Source organism: Doryrhamphus excisus, chromosome 3, assembly GCF_030265055.1.
Source record: "Doryrhamphus excisus isolate RoL2022-K1 chromosome 3, RoL_Dexc_1.0, whole genome shotgun sequence".
NCBI lineage: Eukaryota > Metazoa > Chordata > Actinopteri > Syngnathiformes > Syngnathidae > Doryrhamphus > Doryrhamphus excisus.
The window spans coordinates 1,377,573-1,392,885 of record NC_080468.1 but is presented as its reverse complement, the minus strand read 5'-3'; the positions used below and the strand labels follow the sequence as shown (position 1 = coordinate 1,392,885).

Here is a 15,313-nt window from a genome sequence, read left to right as displayed (position 1 = left end):
ATCCATCATAAGTGGCGTTTGTGCGCTCTGAAGGCCTCATAATAGCCTTTTGCATTTTGTGCCTTCTGGATTCCATCGAGGGAGAAGAGAACACAAAAGGTGAAGATGAAGGTGGAGGTGGGGTTTCATTCATTCCCTCCTTTTTTAACTCATCATCATCCAACTCTCTCCTTCATGGTCTTTTCCCCACATTTTGGGCAAAATCACTATCTGAATTGGAAAAGGGACCCTGGGGCCACGAGGCGCGGCGCCCGTGTTTTTTTCCGCCCCTCCTTTTCTTTTGGATAATTGACTCCTTTGCCTGCTTGCATATAATTCATCAGTTGAGGAGACGCTGACGACCTCGCAACCTTGCAAACACGCACACACTTCCTATCTCCTCCACCTCACGCATTACTCACTCTCACATATATATATATATATATATATGCATGCACGCTTACATAAAAACACACACCTCCTCCTCCCTCCACCTCCACCTGCCCCAGAGGAGCCAGCAGCCTGGAATGAGAAGAGGGAGCAAGCGGCAAGTTAGCGGATGAAAAAGCTGAGATGATAGATGGGGAGCATTGTGGCATTATGAATGAATTAGACCTCCCAAATACCTTGAGCAGTGCAGACTGTCAGATGCTGTCTTTACTAATCTGAGAGAAAATACGGCCCCTTTCTACTATTAGAAGGGGGAAGCTGAAAGCAGCCACAATTAATTGAGCAATCAGGCTATTAGAGAGAAACATCCGCCTGAGCCCTTTTTTCCTCACGTAGCAACATTCATCAGTGCCTCAAGGCAAGTCTGATGCCACTCCGCCTCCAGTCGTCCACTTCTCTTCTTTGCTGCTTTCGTCTTCTTTCATTCTCCATCATCTTAAGGCAGGGGTGGGCAAACTTTTTGACTTGTGGGCCCCATTGATTTAACAACATTGACGGGGGGGCCAGACTATAATATTTTACACGTAACGGTCAATTTTTACACGTATATTTCACACACGTTTTACATGTAAAAGTGTCATGCAATCTGCTATATGTGCACTTTGAAATTATTTATTTGATATAAAGTGTTAGAAATTAAATGTATAATAACAATAATAATGATTATTATTGTTATTTAATAATTATTTTTATTTAGTACTATTATTAATTAATATCATTAATATTAATAATTATTTTTAATGTATTGTTATTCATTAATATTATTAATGGTAATAATTAATAATATTTTATTGATTGTATTATTAATATAATTATTATTTATTTAATATTATTGGAAAATATTAATTTTTTATATTTATTATTATTATTATGTGCTTGTGTCCCTTTTTTTAGGAGCATTTTGTAAACAACAGACCACATCAAATAACAAAATTGATAAAACAGCTACTTCAACCATCAAAAGGTTGGCTCAAGCCGTGATGCCAGGTTGTATGCTGAGTTTAAATGAAATACTTTGGAAAGTACAGGCGGGCCGTATTCAAGCACTTGGCGGGCCGGATGTGGCCCCCGGGCCGTAGTTTGCCCACCCCTGTCTTAAGGCCTTCATCGCAGGTACTTTCTTTGAAAATCATTTGATCAAAAACACACACTTGCGTCTGGCGAGCAAAAAATGTGGATTAAAATCACTCCATGTATCTTGATGCCAATAGCTATTAATAACACAGTGCTTTGTTCTTATATATATATTATATAATATATATATATATATTATGTATATACAGTCATCCCTCCTCTATTGCGGTGAAATTTCAATAAACTGAATATATTAGGGATGCACGGCAGGTGAGTGGTTAGCGTGAAGGACTCACAGCTAGGAGACCCAAGTTCAATTCCACCCTCGGCAATCTCCGCTAGGTTAATTGGTGACTCCAAATTGTCCATAGGTATGAACGTGAGTGTGAATGGTTGTTTGACTATATGTGCCCTGTGATTGGCTGGCCCAAGACAGCTGGGATAGGCCTGTGACCCTCGTGAGGATAAGCGGTAGAAAATGAATGAATGAATGAATTTGAATTTTTTTGAAAGGAGTGGCAAAGAAGAACAAAGAAGCTGAAAATGTACCACTTCCACACAGAATGAGAGGCTAACTTTTTTTTGTTTGTTTCAGCCAAGGAAAGTCGGCTGAGCTCTGATGGCTAAGTAGGCAAGTAGGCCGACTCCATGCAGTGTCAAAGCTAATCAGCCCAGTGACCACCATATAACATATAACTTATTTTTATATATTTTCTGCCCAATAATAAGTCATAGTCAACCACAAAACAGCAGTCTTTTATTAGTGAATTATTTTTAACAAATGCAGGTATCATGAGGGAGCAATATTTTAATCATGATATAGCAAGATAGTATATACAGTATATATATTTTTTACATTTTTTTGCCTTTTTGCAAAATGTTCCCCACCTCACATACGCTATCTGTGTAACATCATCACCTATTTAGCTAAGTATAGGAGCAAACGCATTAGATTTAAATGACTTTATTGTGTAAGCTGCAATCAAATCCAATCCATTTTGTCAAATTGAACTGGATACATAAAGAAATACATATTCATGTATGCATTGCATACTATCTATACTATATTTTAGTAAAGTGGATTATATTTGTGTTTTCTCCATTCTTACTTTTCATTCTTACGTTTTACATTGAATTTAAATGATTTTATACCATCCTTGAGTTACTTTGCAGGTGTATGTACCCACTGTGGGATCTTATATTTGAAAACTAGGCCAAAGGTGTGCAGTTTAACGCGACAGTCCTAAAGGTGACTTTTAGCTGAGATATGGATATGAGTTATGATATGGAAAATCATACCGGACAATATACAAAGATGATGCATCACTCAGTTGAGTATCTACAGAGCTTCTGAATGTATTTGGATGATTGTATATTTAAAAATACTGTTTGTGCATTTGTAGTTAATCCGGAGCAACAGATTATAAACAGATTAAAAAATCCAAGTGAACCTCATCGCAACACTCCAATGCTACTAACTACAGTAGATATTACTGTTAATATCAGGCGGATGTCTCCCTCTGGTGGACAAGTTTGGGAACAACGCCAATTATGGCAGGCTTTAAAAAAAAATCACAAAACCGATATAATTGTTTATAATGTTAAAATACATGCTGGATTTATTATTATTATTATTATTATTCCACATCCAAGTTGAGAAGGTTGTTTTAATTATATTTATATTTATTTAGTATTTCTCAATAAAATATTCAGTCATACAGTATAAGCAGGTCATCACACGCAGCTAATAACTTTATTGTTTACATTAAAGCTGCAGTATTAGAAGAGATTTGTTGAAAATAAAAATGTCCCACTTCTTACTGGAGATGGGAGAATGTGTCAGACTTGTTCACTGACTTACTGCCATCTGCTGGTGTCATCAGCACTCTCAGCCTCTGGAAAGAGGAAGGGAGACTATGGTAAACACCAGGGGTCGGGAACCTTTTTGGCTAAGAGAGCCATGAAGGCCAGATATTTTAAAATGTGTATCTGTGAGAGCCATATACATTTTTTTAAACATTGAATGCAATAAAATGTGTGCATTTTTATGTAAGACCAACAGTTTTAGATATAATGGGCTCTAATTACGTAGACCAGGCACACTACCCCACGCCAATGGGGTGTGGCCAGCACACTTTCGTGAGCAGCGCAGTGTCTAATAATAAATCAAATACTTGCTGCCATTAATGCAACTTCTGCTGCTGCATGGTTTTGCACCGTACTCAGTATATTTCATTCTTTTGGCCATCTTCGTCAGAAGGCTTGGTTCTGCAGCTTTAGCTAGGTGACTATTTGACTAAAGGAGAAAAGTTTATATTTACATGTTGACATCTCAATGACCGAGGTAGACTACCGCATTACCCAGTAATAATCGAGTTTTGGTGTTTGACCTGGAAAATATCATCAGGAAAGATAGATATGGTCGGCCGTATTGCAGTAGAAAAGAGATGGACGGATTAAAATGCATAAGAAAGTTGTTGATTATTTTTAACAGTCATTTCTGTGATGTTTACTTTAAAATGTTAGCAAAAATACATTTTTATTGTGGTAAGAAACGCTTGAGAGCCAGATACAGTCATCAAAAGAGCCCTACCTGGCTCCCGAGCCATAGGTTCCCTACCTCTAGTGTCAAACTAACTGTCAAAAAGTTTGGTCATTTTCTAGATTTCCCTTTATAAATCACTGGTTGTTTGGATTAGCAATTTCATTGAAATATATCATATGGCAGACACAGACACTGATAGATGAGAAGTGAAATGAAGTTGATAGGATTTTCAGAAAGTGTGCAATAATTCTTTCAACTAAAGTACGTACAGAAAGCACAGAAAGAACACATGGACGTGTAAGAAACCTGAACGAGAGATCCTGGCGTTGTAGCAACACTGTAGAGAGCCCACAGTGGAACCATGACAATTGAAGACAAAGCGAGCAGTAGTCCTAGGACGTGCCCCCACCAGGGGTACTGGTAGGTGTTATTGTACTTCAGAGAGGTGAAGCGGCCAATGAAGAAACATAATACCCCCTATGAAAGCAAGGAACACTCAGTGGTTAATGTCATCTTACAGTAAAATGAGTACTTAGTTCGCTGCATTCGAAAAACTTACTGTACACAAACATGGAGTCATGTACTTCCAACAGTATTTCATGTAAGGTGAAGGCCGATAGCCAATCATATCCTTGATTTTGTTGTAATAGTTGTCAGCGCCTTGGAGACAGACAGGCATATAATCTGACCAATGGAAGTGTGATGGTACATGAATGATACTTTAATGGACGCTCACCATATATCCATCCTATGCAAAGGGACTCCAAAATGGCGAAAGTGATCAAGGGGATGCCACTGCAGGCATAATAGTCAAAAAGCTGAAAGACATACAGTCCTCCCTGCCACGCATACAATAAACATGAGTAATTGTACCAGAAAATAAGCATTGAATCTAATAATCCAGTGAAATGTGGACTGGTCCACACTGACCTCAGTGACCATGCAGAGGCCCACAGATAAGCAAATGACACACAGGGCCAAAAGCAGAATTTGACGTCGATGCCCAGTGAAAAAGATGGCTGGGTACATATCTGATATAGATGTCACCAAACCTTCGAGGTACACAAACTGGGTGGGGGGGGGGGGGGGGGGGACATGTTAAAAGCACCATACAGTACACATGTATACGTATATACATATGTACCATTTGGTGTGCTGTACAGTGGAACCTTGGTTAGCGTTATTAATCTCTTCCAGAAGGTCCAACTCTAACCAAAGCGGATGTTAACCAAATTGTTTGACCCATAAGAAATAAGGTAAATGTAATGAATCTGTTCCAGAAAAATGTGAACACAAAACACAGTTTTGTCTGAAGACAGCTGATAGGCTCCAGTACCCCAGCGACCCTCGTGTAAGCGGTAGAAAATGAATGAATTATCAGTAAAGAAATATTTCAAGACAAAGGTATATGTAGTATGTAGTATTCTGGCCACTAGGCGTCAGTAAGGTTCTATTATTGAGATTATTACAATATGACAATACAGTCACCTTGCATGAACAGCCATGGCGTATCTGGCATGATAGAGTGAAAACAAGTTCTCCTCCCATTGTGTGTGGAAGTGGTAAGTGTTTTGCTTTTTTTGTCGTTCTTATTCTAATATTATATAAAGTAACTAGCTATGCTAATGTTTAAAGTTTCTTGCATAACAGTTGAGCAAATAATAATAGGATTTTAAAGGCAACTATAGGGGTGTTATTTCATGTCTGCTGGGCTCTAATAATGGTAAAATTGTATTTACAAAGTCATGAACAGGTTTTCTATGTGCTTACTACAAAGATGATCCATTTATTAATATTGAATCATACTTTACGGAAATGTGTTTATTGGGGTCAAGTCCGGAGCCAATTAACTGCGATAAATGAGGGATGGCGGTAGTTGGATTTGGTCTTAAATGAAATGCAGATAAAGTCAGTGAAATGATGATTGACAGAGAGAGAGAGTAGAGTAGTTCCTGAATGTGTGCTATACGTAGTTTTACCTGACTGTCCAGTCCCAGGAGAATAATCATGATAAAAAAGCAGGCAGCCCAGAGTTGTGGCAAAGGCATCATAGCGACTGCCCGGGGGTAAGCAATGAATGCGAGGCCTGGGCCTGCGAGGGACCCATAGTGGAGGGCAAGTCATGTTAAAGTCGATTCAGTCATGAAATCAATCATGAATCCCAAGCTGTCATACCTGATTCAGCCACCACTGCGATGTCAACACCCAGCTCGTACGACATGAAGCCGAGGACTGAGAATATCGCAAAACCAGCGACAAAGCTTGTTGAACTGTTGAGGAGGCACAGTGCATACGTGTCTCTGTAGAACGTACAAAGGCACATTTGGAACACGCATCATTGGAAAACAAAGACATGACAATATCTTCCTGACCTGTAGCAGTTGTTGTTGTATTTGTTGTAACTTCCCAAAGATGACAAACAGCCCGTGCAGACAGCGTAGGAGAATAATATCTGGCTGGCCGCATCCATCCATACCTGTTTTATATTTAGATGAGATTATATTGCATGTTATTGCACACAAAAACATGCATCTTCACAATGTAATAACTAACTGTATACAAAATCAACATAAAATAACATCTAAAATACCGACATGAACTATATGCAAAACTATACAAATATAATGAAGTTGGGGAGACTTTGTTGTGATACCAATTGAGCATTGCGATACATTTCAGTCAGTGTGAGCGTTACCATTTCAGTAATAATAATAATAACTGCTTTTATAACATATAATAACATACAGTCGTCCCTCGTTTATCGCTGTTAATTGCTTCCAGACCAGACCGCAATAAGTGAACTCCCATGAAGTAGGATTCAAGATTCAATTTCCTAGTTAGAGCATAGAAGATCTTTTTATGACTTGAATATGAGTTGTAACATTATTAGAGCCCTGTAAACATTATTTAACAGCCCCATAGTCACTCTTTTTACATCACATTGCGGATCACTGCAAGGACATAACGGACATAGCAAGCTAACTAGTTAGCCACTCTGATTTACTTATTCTAAACTTAGGAAATTGTTTCAATCGGGGAAGGGACAAAAGATACAAAAACTTACCACTTCCACACTAAATGTGAGTATAAATTTTTTTTTTCACTCAATCCCAGCCATGGCATGTCGGCTCTGCTCTGCTGGCTCAGGGGCCACTCTCCATGCAGGGTGAAAGGTCATGTAATCAGACGTCTTATAACTTGTCTTTTTGTATTTTGGACTAATAGGCATAATTGTTCTTTGAAAAATAGTCATAAAGTGGTATTTGAAGCGTGATGTTCAGTAACAAGGGACGACTGTAATTATATTGAAGGTGGATTGTTTTGCCTAATGGGCCAGCCGGCTCTGGTTACACACTGAATTAATCAGCAGTCTGTCACAGGGCACAGACATGCTAACCACTTTGCCACCATGCTGCACGTAACCCTGGTGGTTCAATATGTTTGCCTTACTTGTGGATCAGACAGACGTGACGGGTCAGGAGAAAGGTAAAATCTGATTCCATCCATGGCTCCCGGCAAGGTCAGACCACGAATTAGCAAAGCGATCATCATCACATAAGGAAAGGTGGCGGTGAAGTAGACTACCTGGAACAGGAGCTCACCGTCAGCACTGAAATTACACTTAGTTGTGCTTTTTGTCTCACCTTTCCTGAAGACTTGACACCATTCCACACACACAGGTAACAAATAATCCAACTGAGCAGAAGACACCCAGCCAGGTCCCAGCGAATGCTTCCCATCTCTTCAATGCCTCCAGACAAACTCAGGACCCTCCTCCTAAATAAAAACAATACACTCCTAAGTCTTTAACACAAGAACTAGCCTCACTAAGCACGATAGAAGTACGTAGAACATGAATGAATACTTACTGCCAGAATTCTTCAACAGATGATGTGGAATTTGCAGAAACGCTTCCATTGGATGAACGGCTGTGTTGGTAATCAACACAGTCCCCTTATAGTAAAAATGAATTCATGATAAGGTTAGACAATAACAATAATAACCAGACTGTTTGCGGTATTATTTATTCTATTCAGATATTCATTCATTCATTTTCTACCGCTTGTCCTCATGAGGGTGGAGCTGTCTTCGGGTGAGAAGCTGGGTACACCCTGGACTGGTGGCCAGCCAATCACAGGGCACATATAGACAAACAACCATTCACACTCACATTCATACCTATGGACAATTTGGAGTGGCCAATTAACCTAGCATGTTTTTGGAATGTGGGAGGAAACCGGAGTACCCGGAGAAAACCCACGCATGCACGGGGAGAACATGCAAACTCCACACAGAGATGGCCGAGGGTGGAATTGAACTCCTAAGTAGCTGTGAGGTCGGCACGCTAACCACTCGACCGCCGTGCAGCCCCATTCTCAGATTCTCAGACAACTTTATTCCAGAATATGTTTCATATTACAACAAATATTTCAACTTTATGCTACTAAAATTGTGTTTTTTTCTTTCTCTTGTTAAATTACAATCTATTATTAGAATAATGAGCCAGTGCACTTTGTACACACCCCTGTGCTATATCAACACAAGAAACCCTCCAGCCTAAACCAGCGATGACTCTGTGACTACATGCTGAGTAAGCAGTGGTGATGTCATCCATGAATGAAAGCTACCTGTGTTCCAGGTGTTATTGCAGCTGGCCCAAGGGAGTTCAGCGTGGAAGGACGAGAAGAGGTAGAGAAAGGCCCAAGCCAGGATGATGATGTAATACATGAGGGTCAGCAAGATAATCACTTGACTGCCGTACCCTAAACCTTTGCATTATTGAACAATAACAATAACAATAACGTAAACACATTTTCCATCACTGTATCCAATACTTGTATTGAAAAGTTTTACACCTTCAAGTAAAGGACATATTTTCCTCCAACACGTGATTCCACCCTGACCGGTTAACTGTCCCAAAGACAACTCCAGAAAGAAGACAGGCATCCCACAGGTAAGCAGGAACACCACGAATGGCACCAAGAAAACACCTAAAGGAGACATTTGAGTGACATATTGGTGTGATTTATCTGGTGTGGGTTTGTTGCATCACTCTCCACTTACCTCCACCATTCTTGAAGCAGAGATATGGAAATCTCCAGACGTTCCCCAGACCGATGATTTCTCCCACCACTGCCAAAAGAAACTCTCTCTTGTTGGCCCACTTGCCTCTCTCTGCGTATTCCAGCAGAGGATCATTGTGGTCTCGTTTCATCGCCACATTCTCCTCTGGAATATTTGGAGGTTCCATTTGGATTTTGTTACTTCTACTGAGACAACACAGCATATACTTCTTGGATCATTTTACATACAATCATTCATACACATACTGTGTCATCTGTCAACTGGTAGCCATCCCACTTCTGACACCATTGGGCGGATCAATATGATATTGTTGATACCAGGATACTAAAGGTATTGGATTGATACTAGCATGATGATATCTGTATTTTTTACTTTTGTTGTGTTCTTCAAATATATTAGTATAAGTATATTGTTTACAAATTCCAAGAGCAAATACTAGTTTTTAGCAGTAGTACCTTTGTACAAACTATTGATTATTGTTTGTTTATTATTTAGATTATTATTATCTTACATTGTCTTCTAATACAGTTGTAATTAAATATAGTTCACAAATAAGCGTGTTGATACGAATATTTTTTTGTCGGCCTAAACTCTTTGTCTTGTGTTTTATTGTGGTTATAACCATGATCAACAAATTATAGGGGGAAAAAAATCACAATATTACTCAAAGATCTGGAAGTGTGTCCAAGTAAAAATGACCATGATATCGCTGTGTTTACTTGGTATCACATCAAAATTTGTAGTATTATCTATTTCTAGCAGCTTGTTTATGTACACACTTTTAAAAAATCACCTCTCCCAACCAGAGGCGGAACAAGTTCTCCATTCCAACACAATTTTTCCCAATGTCAGATGGATTTCATGTTGATCTCACTTCTGACACCATTTTTTTTTTTTTACAAAATCAACCAATTTGAACCCTGAAAAATTGATGAATTGTGGGAAATGGGATTTTGAAAATTTCAAGCCTATGACTTCGGACTTGACCAGTATTGTCTTTACTTGAGATTTGACTCGGGTTAAAGACTTGAGCATGACTTGAGACTGACTTTCTCCCACCCCTGGCAGTTTCTAATAGTTTTCTTTTTTTTTTAAAAAAAAGTCATGCTGTATTTATCCAAAGCCCCTGCTTATATATTGCAAGCATTTTAAAGTTAAAAGAAGACTTACCCTTGAGTGAAACTTTTCTAGGTCTTGCTGTCACAAGTAGTAACTGCCTTTGTGAGCGTTTTTTTGTTCATGCATAGCCAAAAGATTTGTTATTAACTCTCGATAAACCATTTTAACCTGGTGGTTTATTCATTGACTGTACTCAAGATGAGTTACTTACTCAAAGTTAGTTATGATTATACATTGTACATAAGGAGACCTTCATGTCATCATAGGATGCTCCCTGTGAAAACTGTATTGCATTGCATTGAGACATTTATTGGGGGAGAATTAAATACTGAATTATGTGACATCAGCATGTTATATTCCTAAATAAGTAACATCGTAGCAATAGTTGAATGGCAGTACTCTTGTCAGGGAGTCTGAGGCTAAACATTTTATCTCCTCATTAAATAAAAAACTAAAACATATATGTATACACATTATCATTATTTGTTTGTTTGTTTTTATGTGCATTTTGTTTGTCATTTGTGAACAAATAATACTGTACTGTACAGTGCTATACTGATTTGTCCCCCCGAGGGGGCAGCAAAAACCCCATAAAGTCGACAGTATAGGTCCCTAGTTTTGGTGCAGCTTTTGTAAGAACCAAAATTCATAAACATAAAGCATGTTTGATCAAAGTTGGGGACATTTTAAATGCATTTTTGCACGTTGGAGAGTTCTGGTTGGAATAGGAAGCTGTTATTTGATCAATATTGACATCATTTGTGTAAATACGCATTACTACAGCCTCATTTTGCAAGCTTATCTTCGGTGGCTTAAGCAACAACAGCAAACGTAATGAAATGATTGTAATTTTGATTAGTTATGATGGGTTATGGTACAAGTAAAATAATTTATTTGGAAAATACAATACAACAAGTATACGACAATCATGACTATGAACAGTTTGCTGTACACAATATATGTTAGCATAAATGAAAATAAAACAGATAGCTATAATATTAACAGAATGCAAGTAACTCCTGTCACATTTAGAAAATTGTATTGCTGTATATCACATGTATCTTTGTTATTCTACCAAATAAAACGACAATACATACCGAATTTGATCAGAAATTGTTTTTAATGACTGCTGTTGTGATTTGTCGGGTCACATGACTATCCGTCTCGCGCCGGTCCTTTGGATCTCGCGCGCGCTTTCGGATTGGTTTCTCCCCAATTGGAGCTGACCAATCAGAGGGCTTCCTCTGCAACAAGCGTCCCGTTGCTATGCAGTTAGTTACCTCAACCATCTTCTGTCTTTTAGTCGTGAACTCCTTAGGTGAGCTTTGTCAAGTTCACGTCATTCGGTGTGTTTAGCTCAAACAAGTGAGTAAAAGCGTGTTTTAAACACATACAAGTTGTGTTTTACTGTCATAATATTGAAAAAAAGAATTATGTTGAGCATTGACTCGTGTAAATGTTCTAATCACATGACCGCATGTACATTGCAGATACTGAGTTTATTTTGTAGTAGTAACAAAATGGCTGCAGTTCCACCAGCCGTCCAGCTGGAGACGGGTCCGCCTGCTGTAGTGTGTCTGTCCCAACCTCGCTAGCAAAGGAATTAGCATAGGACCAATAGCGACGGCTATGCAAATGTCCTCCATAACTAGCATTGTCCCACACACACTCTTGACGTGAAGCTGCTAGACTTCCACCTCAGTTGCACCATTGCCGCTGAAAGGTGTGTGTGAGGACGACAAGCAACTGGCACTTCGCTCTAAGTTGGATTTGGATTTTATGTACAACATGACATTTGAGGAATTAAGTGGGGATTACTCTCAAGAAAGGTATTTTCACTTGATATTCGCCTTCCGTGTCTGTGTGTATTTTGTGTGTGACGCTGCAAAGTCTTTGAAAGTAGAAAAAAAAACAAACACATGACCACTTTCAGTTATAGTATGACACATTTTACGTTGTACGCATCAAAGAGGTTTTAAATGTAACGGTCAAAAAGACGGTTGTACCTTTCATCCGTCGTCCGTCCTCGACCACGGCTCAGTGGAGAGAAGACGCCGGGAGGGAGGATAAGCAGGACGGGCTTGCAACTTGTCTTTTTTTTTTTGCCACTTTTAATAACTTCTTTTTTTGGGTGGCGGGCTGTGTTGTTTTGTAGAATGGATTCAGTGGCGAAAGCTTTAGAAGAAGTTCTGAGCAGAGCCCAAGCCAGAGGCTGCACGACTGTTGGAGTCTACGAAGCTGCCAAGTCCCTCAATGAGTGAGTATATTAGTATTAGTATTAGTATTAGTATTAGGACATATATGCATGTGTACTATTCAATAGACGGTATATTTAGCAAAGATTGTCAGCTAATGTACGTTAAAAAGTTTGTTAGAACTTATTTACTTACGAGGGTATATGCACAAAACATATAATACATTTATAGGTCTATTTTTATGTAATATGCATGTTTTATTGTATGTGTTGTGCTTAGTGTATCAGGTTGTCTGTTGTGCATGCGTTGCTGTCCTAATGTATGCACAATGGAGTTGTTTGGACGTGTCATAAGTAGCTATTGTCTCCCTCCAGGGACCCTGATAACGTGGTTCTGTGCATCTTGGCCACGGATGACGAAGATGAGGAAGACGTGGCCTTGCAGATCCACTTCACGCTCATTCAGGCTTTCTGCTGTGAGAATGACATCAACATCCTGAGGGTGAACAACACCCGGCGCCTGGCAGAAATACTGGGTGGAGGAGGTGGAAAACAGAATGGCGGGGAGCCCCTGGACCTCCACTGTGTCCTTGTCACTGTAAGTTTGTTTTTGTTCAACTGTTGTCAACATGTAGCACACACAAAGGCCTATTCACCTGAGTGAAACTAAGGGAAGAAACCTGCTGTAAACCGGCACAGGGCTCCTCCCGCTTATGACTCGTGAGGAATGTCGGTAGAGGAAACACCTCACGCTCACACAACACTACACAGAGGCTGCTTGTGCATAAATATGGCAGCCGTATGACTCATTTGTGGTCTTTTCCAGACCCCGGAGGAGTCATCGTGGCAGGACACCGTTTTGAGCAAGGTGAACAGCTTCTGCAGCGAGAGCCGATGTCTGGATCAATGGGTGCCAATCATCAACCTCCCTGAACGATGAACCTGTCAGCACATCCCCAAAAAAACCCAATCTGTGAAGAATCAGCAGGAATCAGCAATATTATCAGAAGCAAATCAAGCTTCGAACCACTACTCGGGTTGCAAAAGACCCCCTTGGAGTAGATGGGAGCAATTAAAAAGGCAAAAAAAAAAAAGTGGGATGGGAATTTCCACTTGTTTTGGAGTTTTGTCTATCAGTTGTGACAATGGAGACGACTTGTGTTGTTGTGATGTCGTGGACGCTTGAAGGGAGCTTGTTTGAAGCCGGACGCAGCGGAGCGGCAGAAGGATTACATCATTCGTGTTTGTTCACCGTGACGTGTTCAGGAAAAGTGGAGCAAAAGCAGAAGTCGGGAGGTGTGGAGTGGAGTGGAGTGGAGTGGACCACGGCCTCAGCATCTCTGCTGCAACAAAGCACTTGCTTAAAAACACTGGACCTTTTACGATTTCACTCGCTACATTCAAGTGTTCATATTGATGTTGCTACCATTTAAAAAGGGAAGGGCTGTTAAGACATCCGATGCCAGCAAAGTACAATTGTTGTGTTACAATTTTAAGTTATTTTCCAACATATTTAAGTATATTTATGTTTCATTTTTTTACATTTGCAGACTTAACTAGACATGTACTGATGTCAATAAAAGAAGTTGGTTTTGAGCCACGACAGTTTCTTGTTTCGTTTGTGGAAAATGAGCATTGTGACCTTTAGCATGTTGTAAAGCGCCGTCACGTGCCCATCACGGGGGTCACGTTGGCCTCTGTGGCCTCACTGTCGTCTCTGAGCTAAAGAGAACAATAATCCTCCACGTTCTCTCTGCACGGGCTTCTGCCTGGGTCAGCAGGACCCTGCTCATTCATCCAAACGCTCGCCCTTTTCCACGGCTCTCTCTTGACTTGTTGCTGGACGCTGCCTTGCTCCTGTTACTCCTGTTACTTCTGTTACTCCTGTTACTCCTGCTACTTCTGTTACTTCTGTTACTCCTGTTACTCCTGCTACTTCTGTTACTTCTGCTACTTCTGTTACTCCTGTTACTCCTGCTACTTCTGTTACTTTTGTTACTTTTGTTACTTTTGTTACTTCTGCTACTTCTGCTACTTCTGCTACTTTTGTTACTTTTGTTACTTTTGTTACTTCTGCTACTTCTGTTACTTCTGCTACTTTTGTTACTTTTGTTACTTCTGCTACTTCTGCTACTTCTGTTACTTCTGCTACTTCTACTTCTGCTACTTCTGCTACTTCTGTTACTTCTGTTACTCCTACTTCTGCTACTTCTGTTACTTCTGCTACTTCTACTTCTGCTACTTCTGTTACTTCTGTTACTTCTACTTCTGCTACTTCTGCTACTTCTGTTACTTCTGCTACTTCTACTTCTGCTACTTCTGCTACTTCTGTTACTTCTGCTACTTCTGCTACTTCTGTTACTTCTGTTACTTCTGTTACTTCTGTTACTCCTGCTACTTCTGTTACTTCTGTTACTCCTGCTACTTCTGTTACTTCTGTTACTTCTGTTGCTCCTGTTGCTCCTGTTGCTCCTGTTATTCCTGTTACTCCTGTTACTTCTGTTACTCCTGCTACTTCTGTTACTTCTGTTACTTCTGTTACTTCTGCTACTTCTGTTACTTCTGCTACTTCTGCTACTTCTGTTACTCCTGCTACTTCTGTTACTTCTGCTACTTCTGCTACTTCTGCTACTTCTGCTACTTCTGTTACTTCTGTTACTTCTGCTACTTCTGTTACTTCTGTTACTTCTGTTACTTCTGCTACTTCTGTTACTTCTGTTACTCCTGCTACTTCTGTTACTTCTGTTACTTCTGTTACTTCTGCTACTTCTGTTACTTCTGTTACTTCTGCTACTTCTGTTACTTCTGTTACTTCTGCTACTTCTGTTACTTCTGTTACTTCTGTTACTTCTGCTACTTCTGCTACT

General features: G+C 39.7%; 2 protein-coding genes across 3 annotated transcripts; one reads left to right on the top strand and one right to left on the bottom strand.

The window, feature by feature from the left end:
* Window positions 1-3,238: 3,238 nt before the first annotated feature.
* Window positions 3,239-11,387, bottom strand: LOC131126536 (sodium- and chloride-dependent GABA transporter 2-like; the record flags this gene model as incomplete). The annotated part of the gene is made up of 15 exons (XM_058069181.1): window positions 3,239-3,398; window positions 4,355-4,525; window positions 4,608-4,708; window positions 4,785-4,887; window positions 4,979-5,116; window positions 6,028-6,140; window positions 6,224-6,348; window positions 6,421-6,524; window positions 7,499-7,633; window positions 7,693-7,825; window positions 7,918-8,002; window positions 8,677-8,817; window positions 8,905-9,039; window positions 9,113-9,315; window positions 11,350-11,387. Coding segments are annotated over 15 exons (1,803 nt in total), but the record flags the coding sequence as incomplete, so codon positions are not given.
* Window positions 11,388-11,552: 165 nt separating this feature from the next.
* Window positions 11,553-14,047, top strand: gadd45aa (growth arrest and DNA-damage-inducible, alpha, a). 2 transcript variants are annotated; one of them, XM_058065999.1, is made up of 4 exons: window positions 11,553-11,617; window positions 12,408-12,509; window positions 12,822-13,044; window positions 13,273-14,047. In XM_058065999.1, exons 2-4 carry the CDS (start codon window positions 12,409-12,411, stop codon window positions 13,384-13,386), a joined length of 438 nt encoding a protein of 145 aa, XP_057921982.1. In that variant the 5' UTR covers window positions 11,553-11,617; window position 12,408; the 3' UTR covers window positions 13,387-14,047. The 2 variants fall into 2 exon arrangements, with proteins under 2 accessions (XP_057921982.1, XP_057921981.1); XM_058065998.1 differs by lacking the exon at window positions 11,553-11,617 and adding an exon at window positions 11,849-12,081.
* Window positions 14,048-15,313: the final 1,266 nt, after the last annotated feature.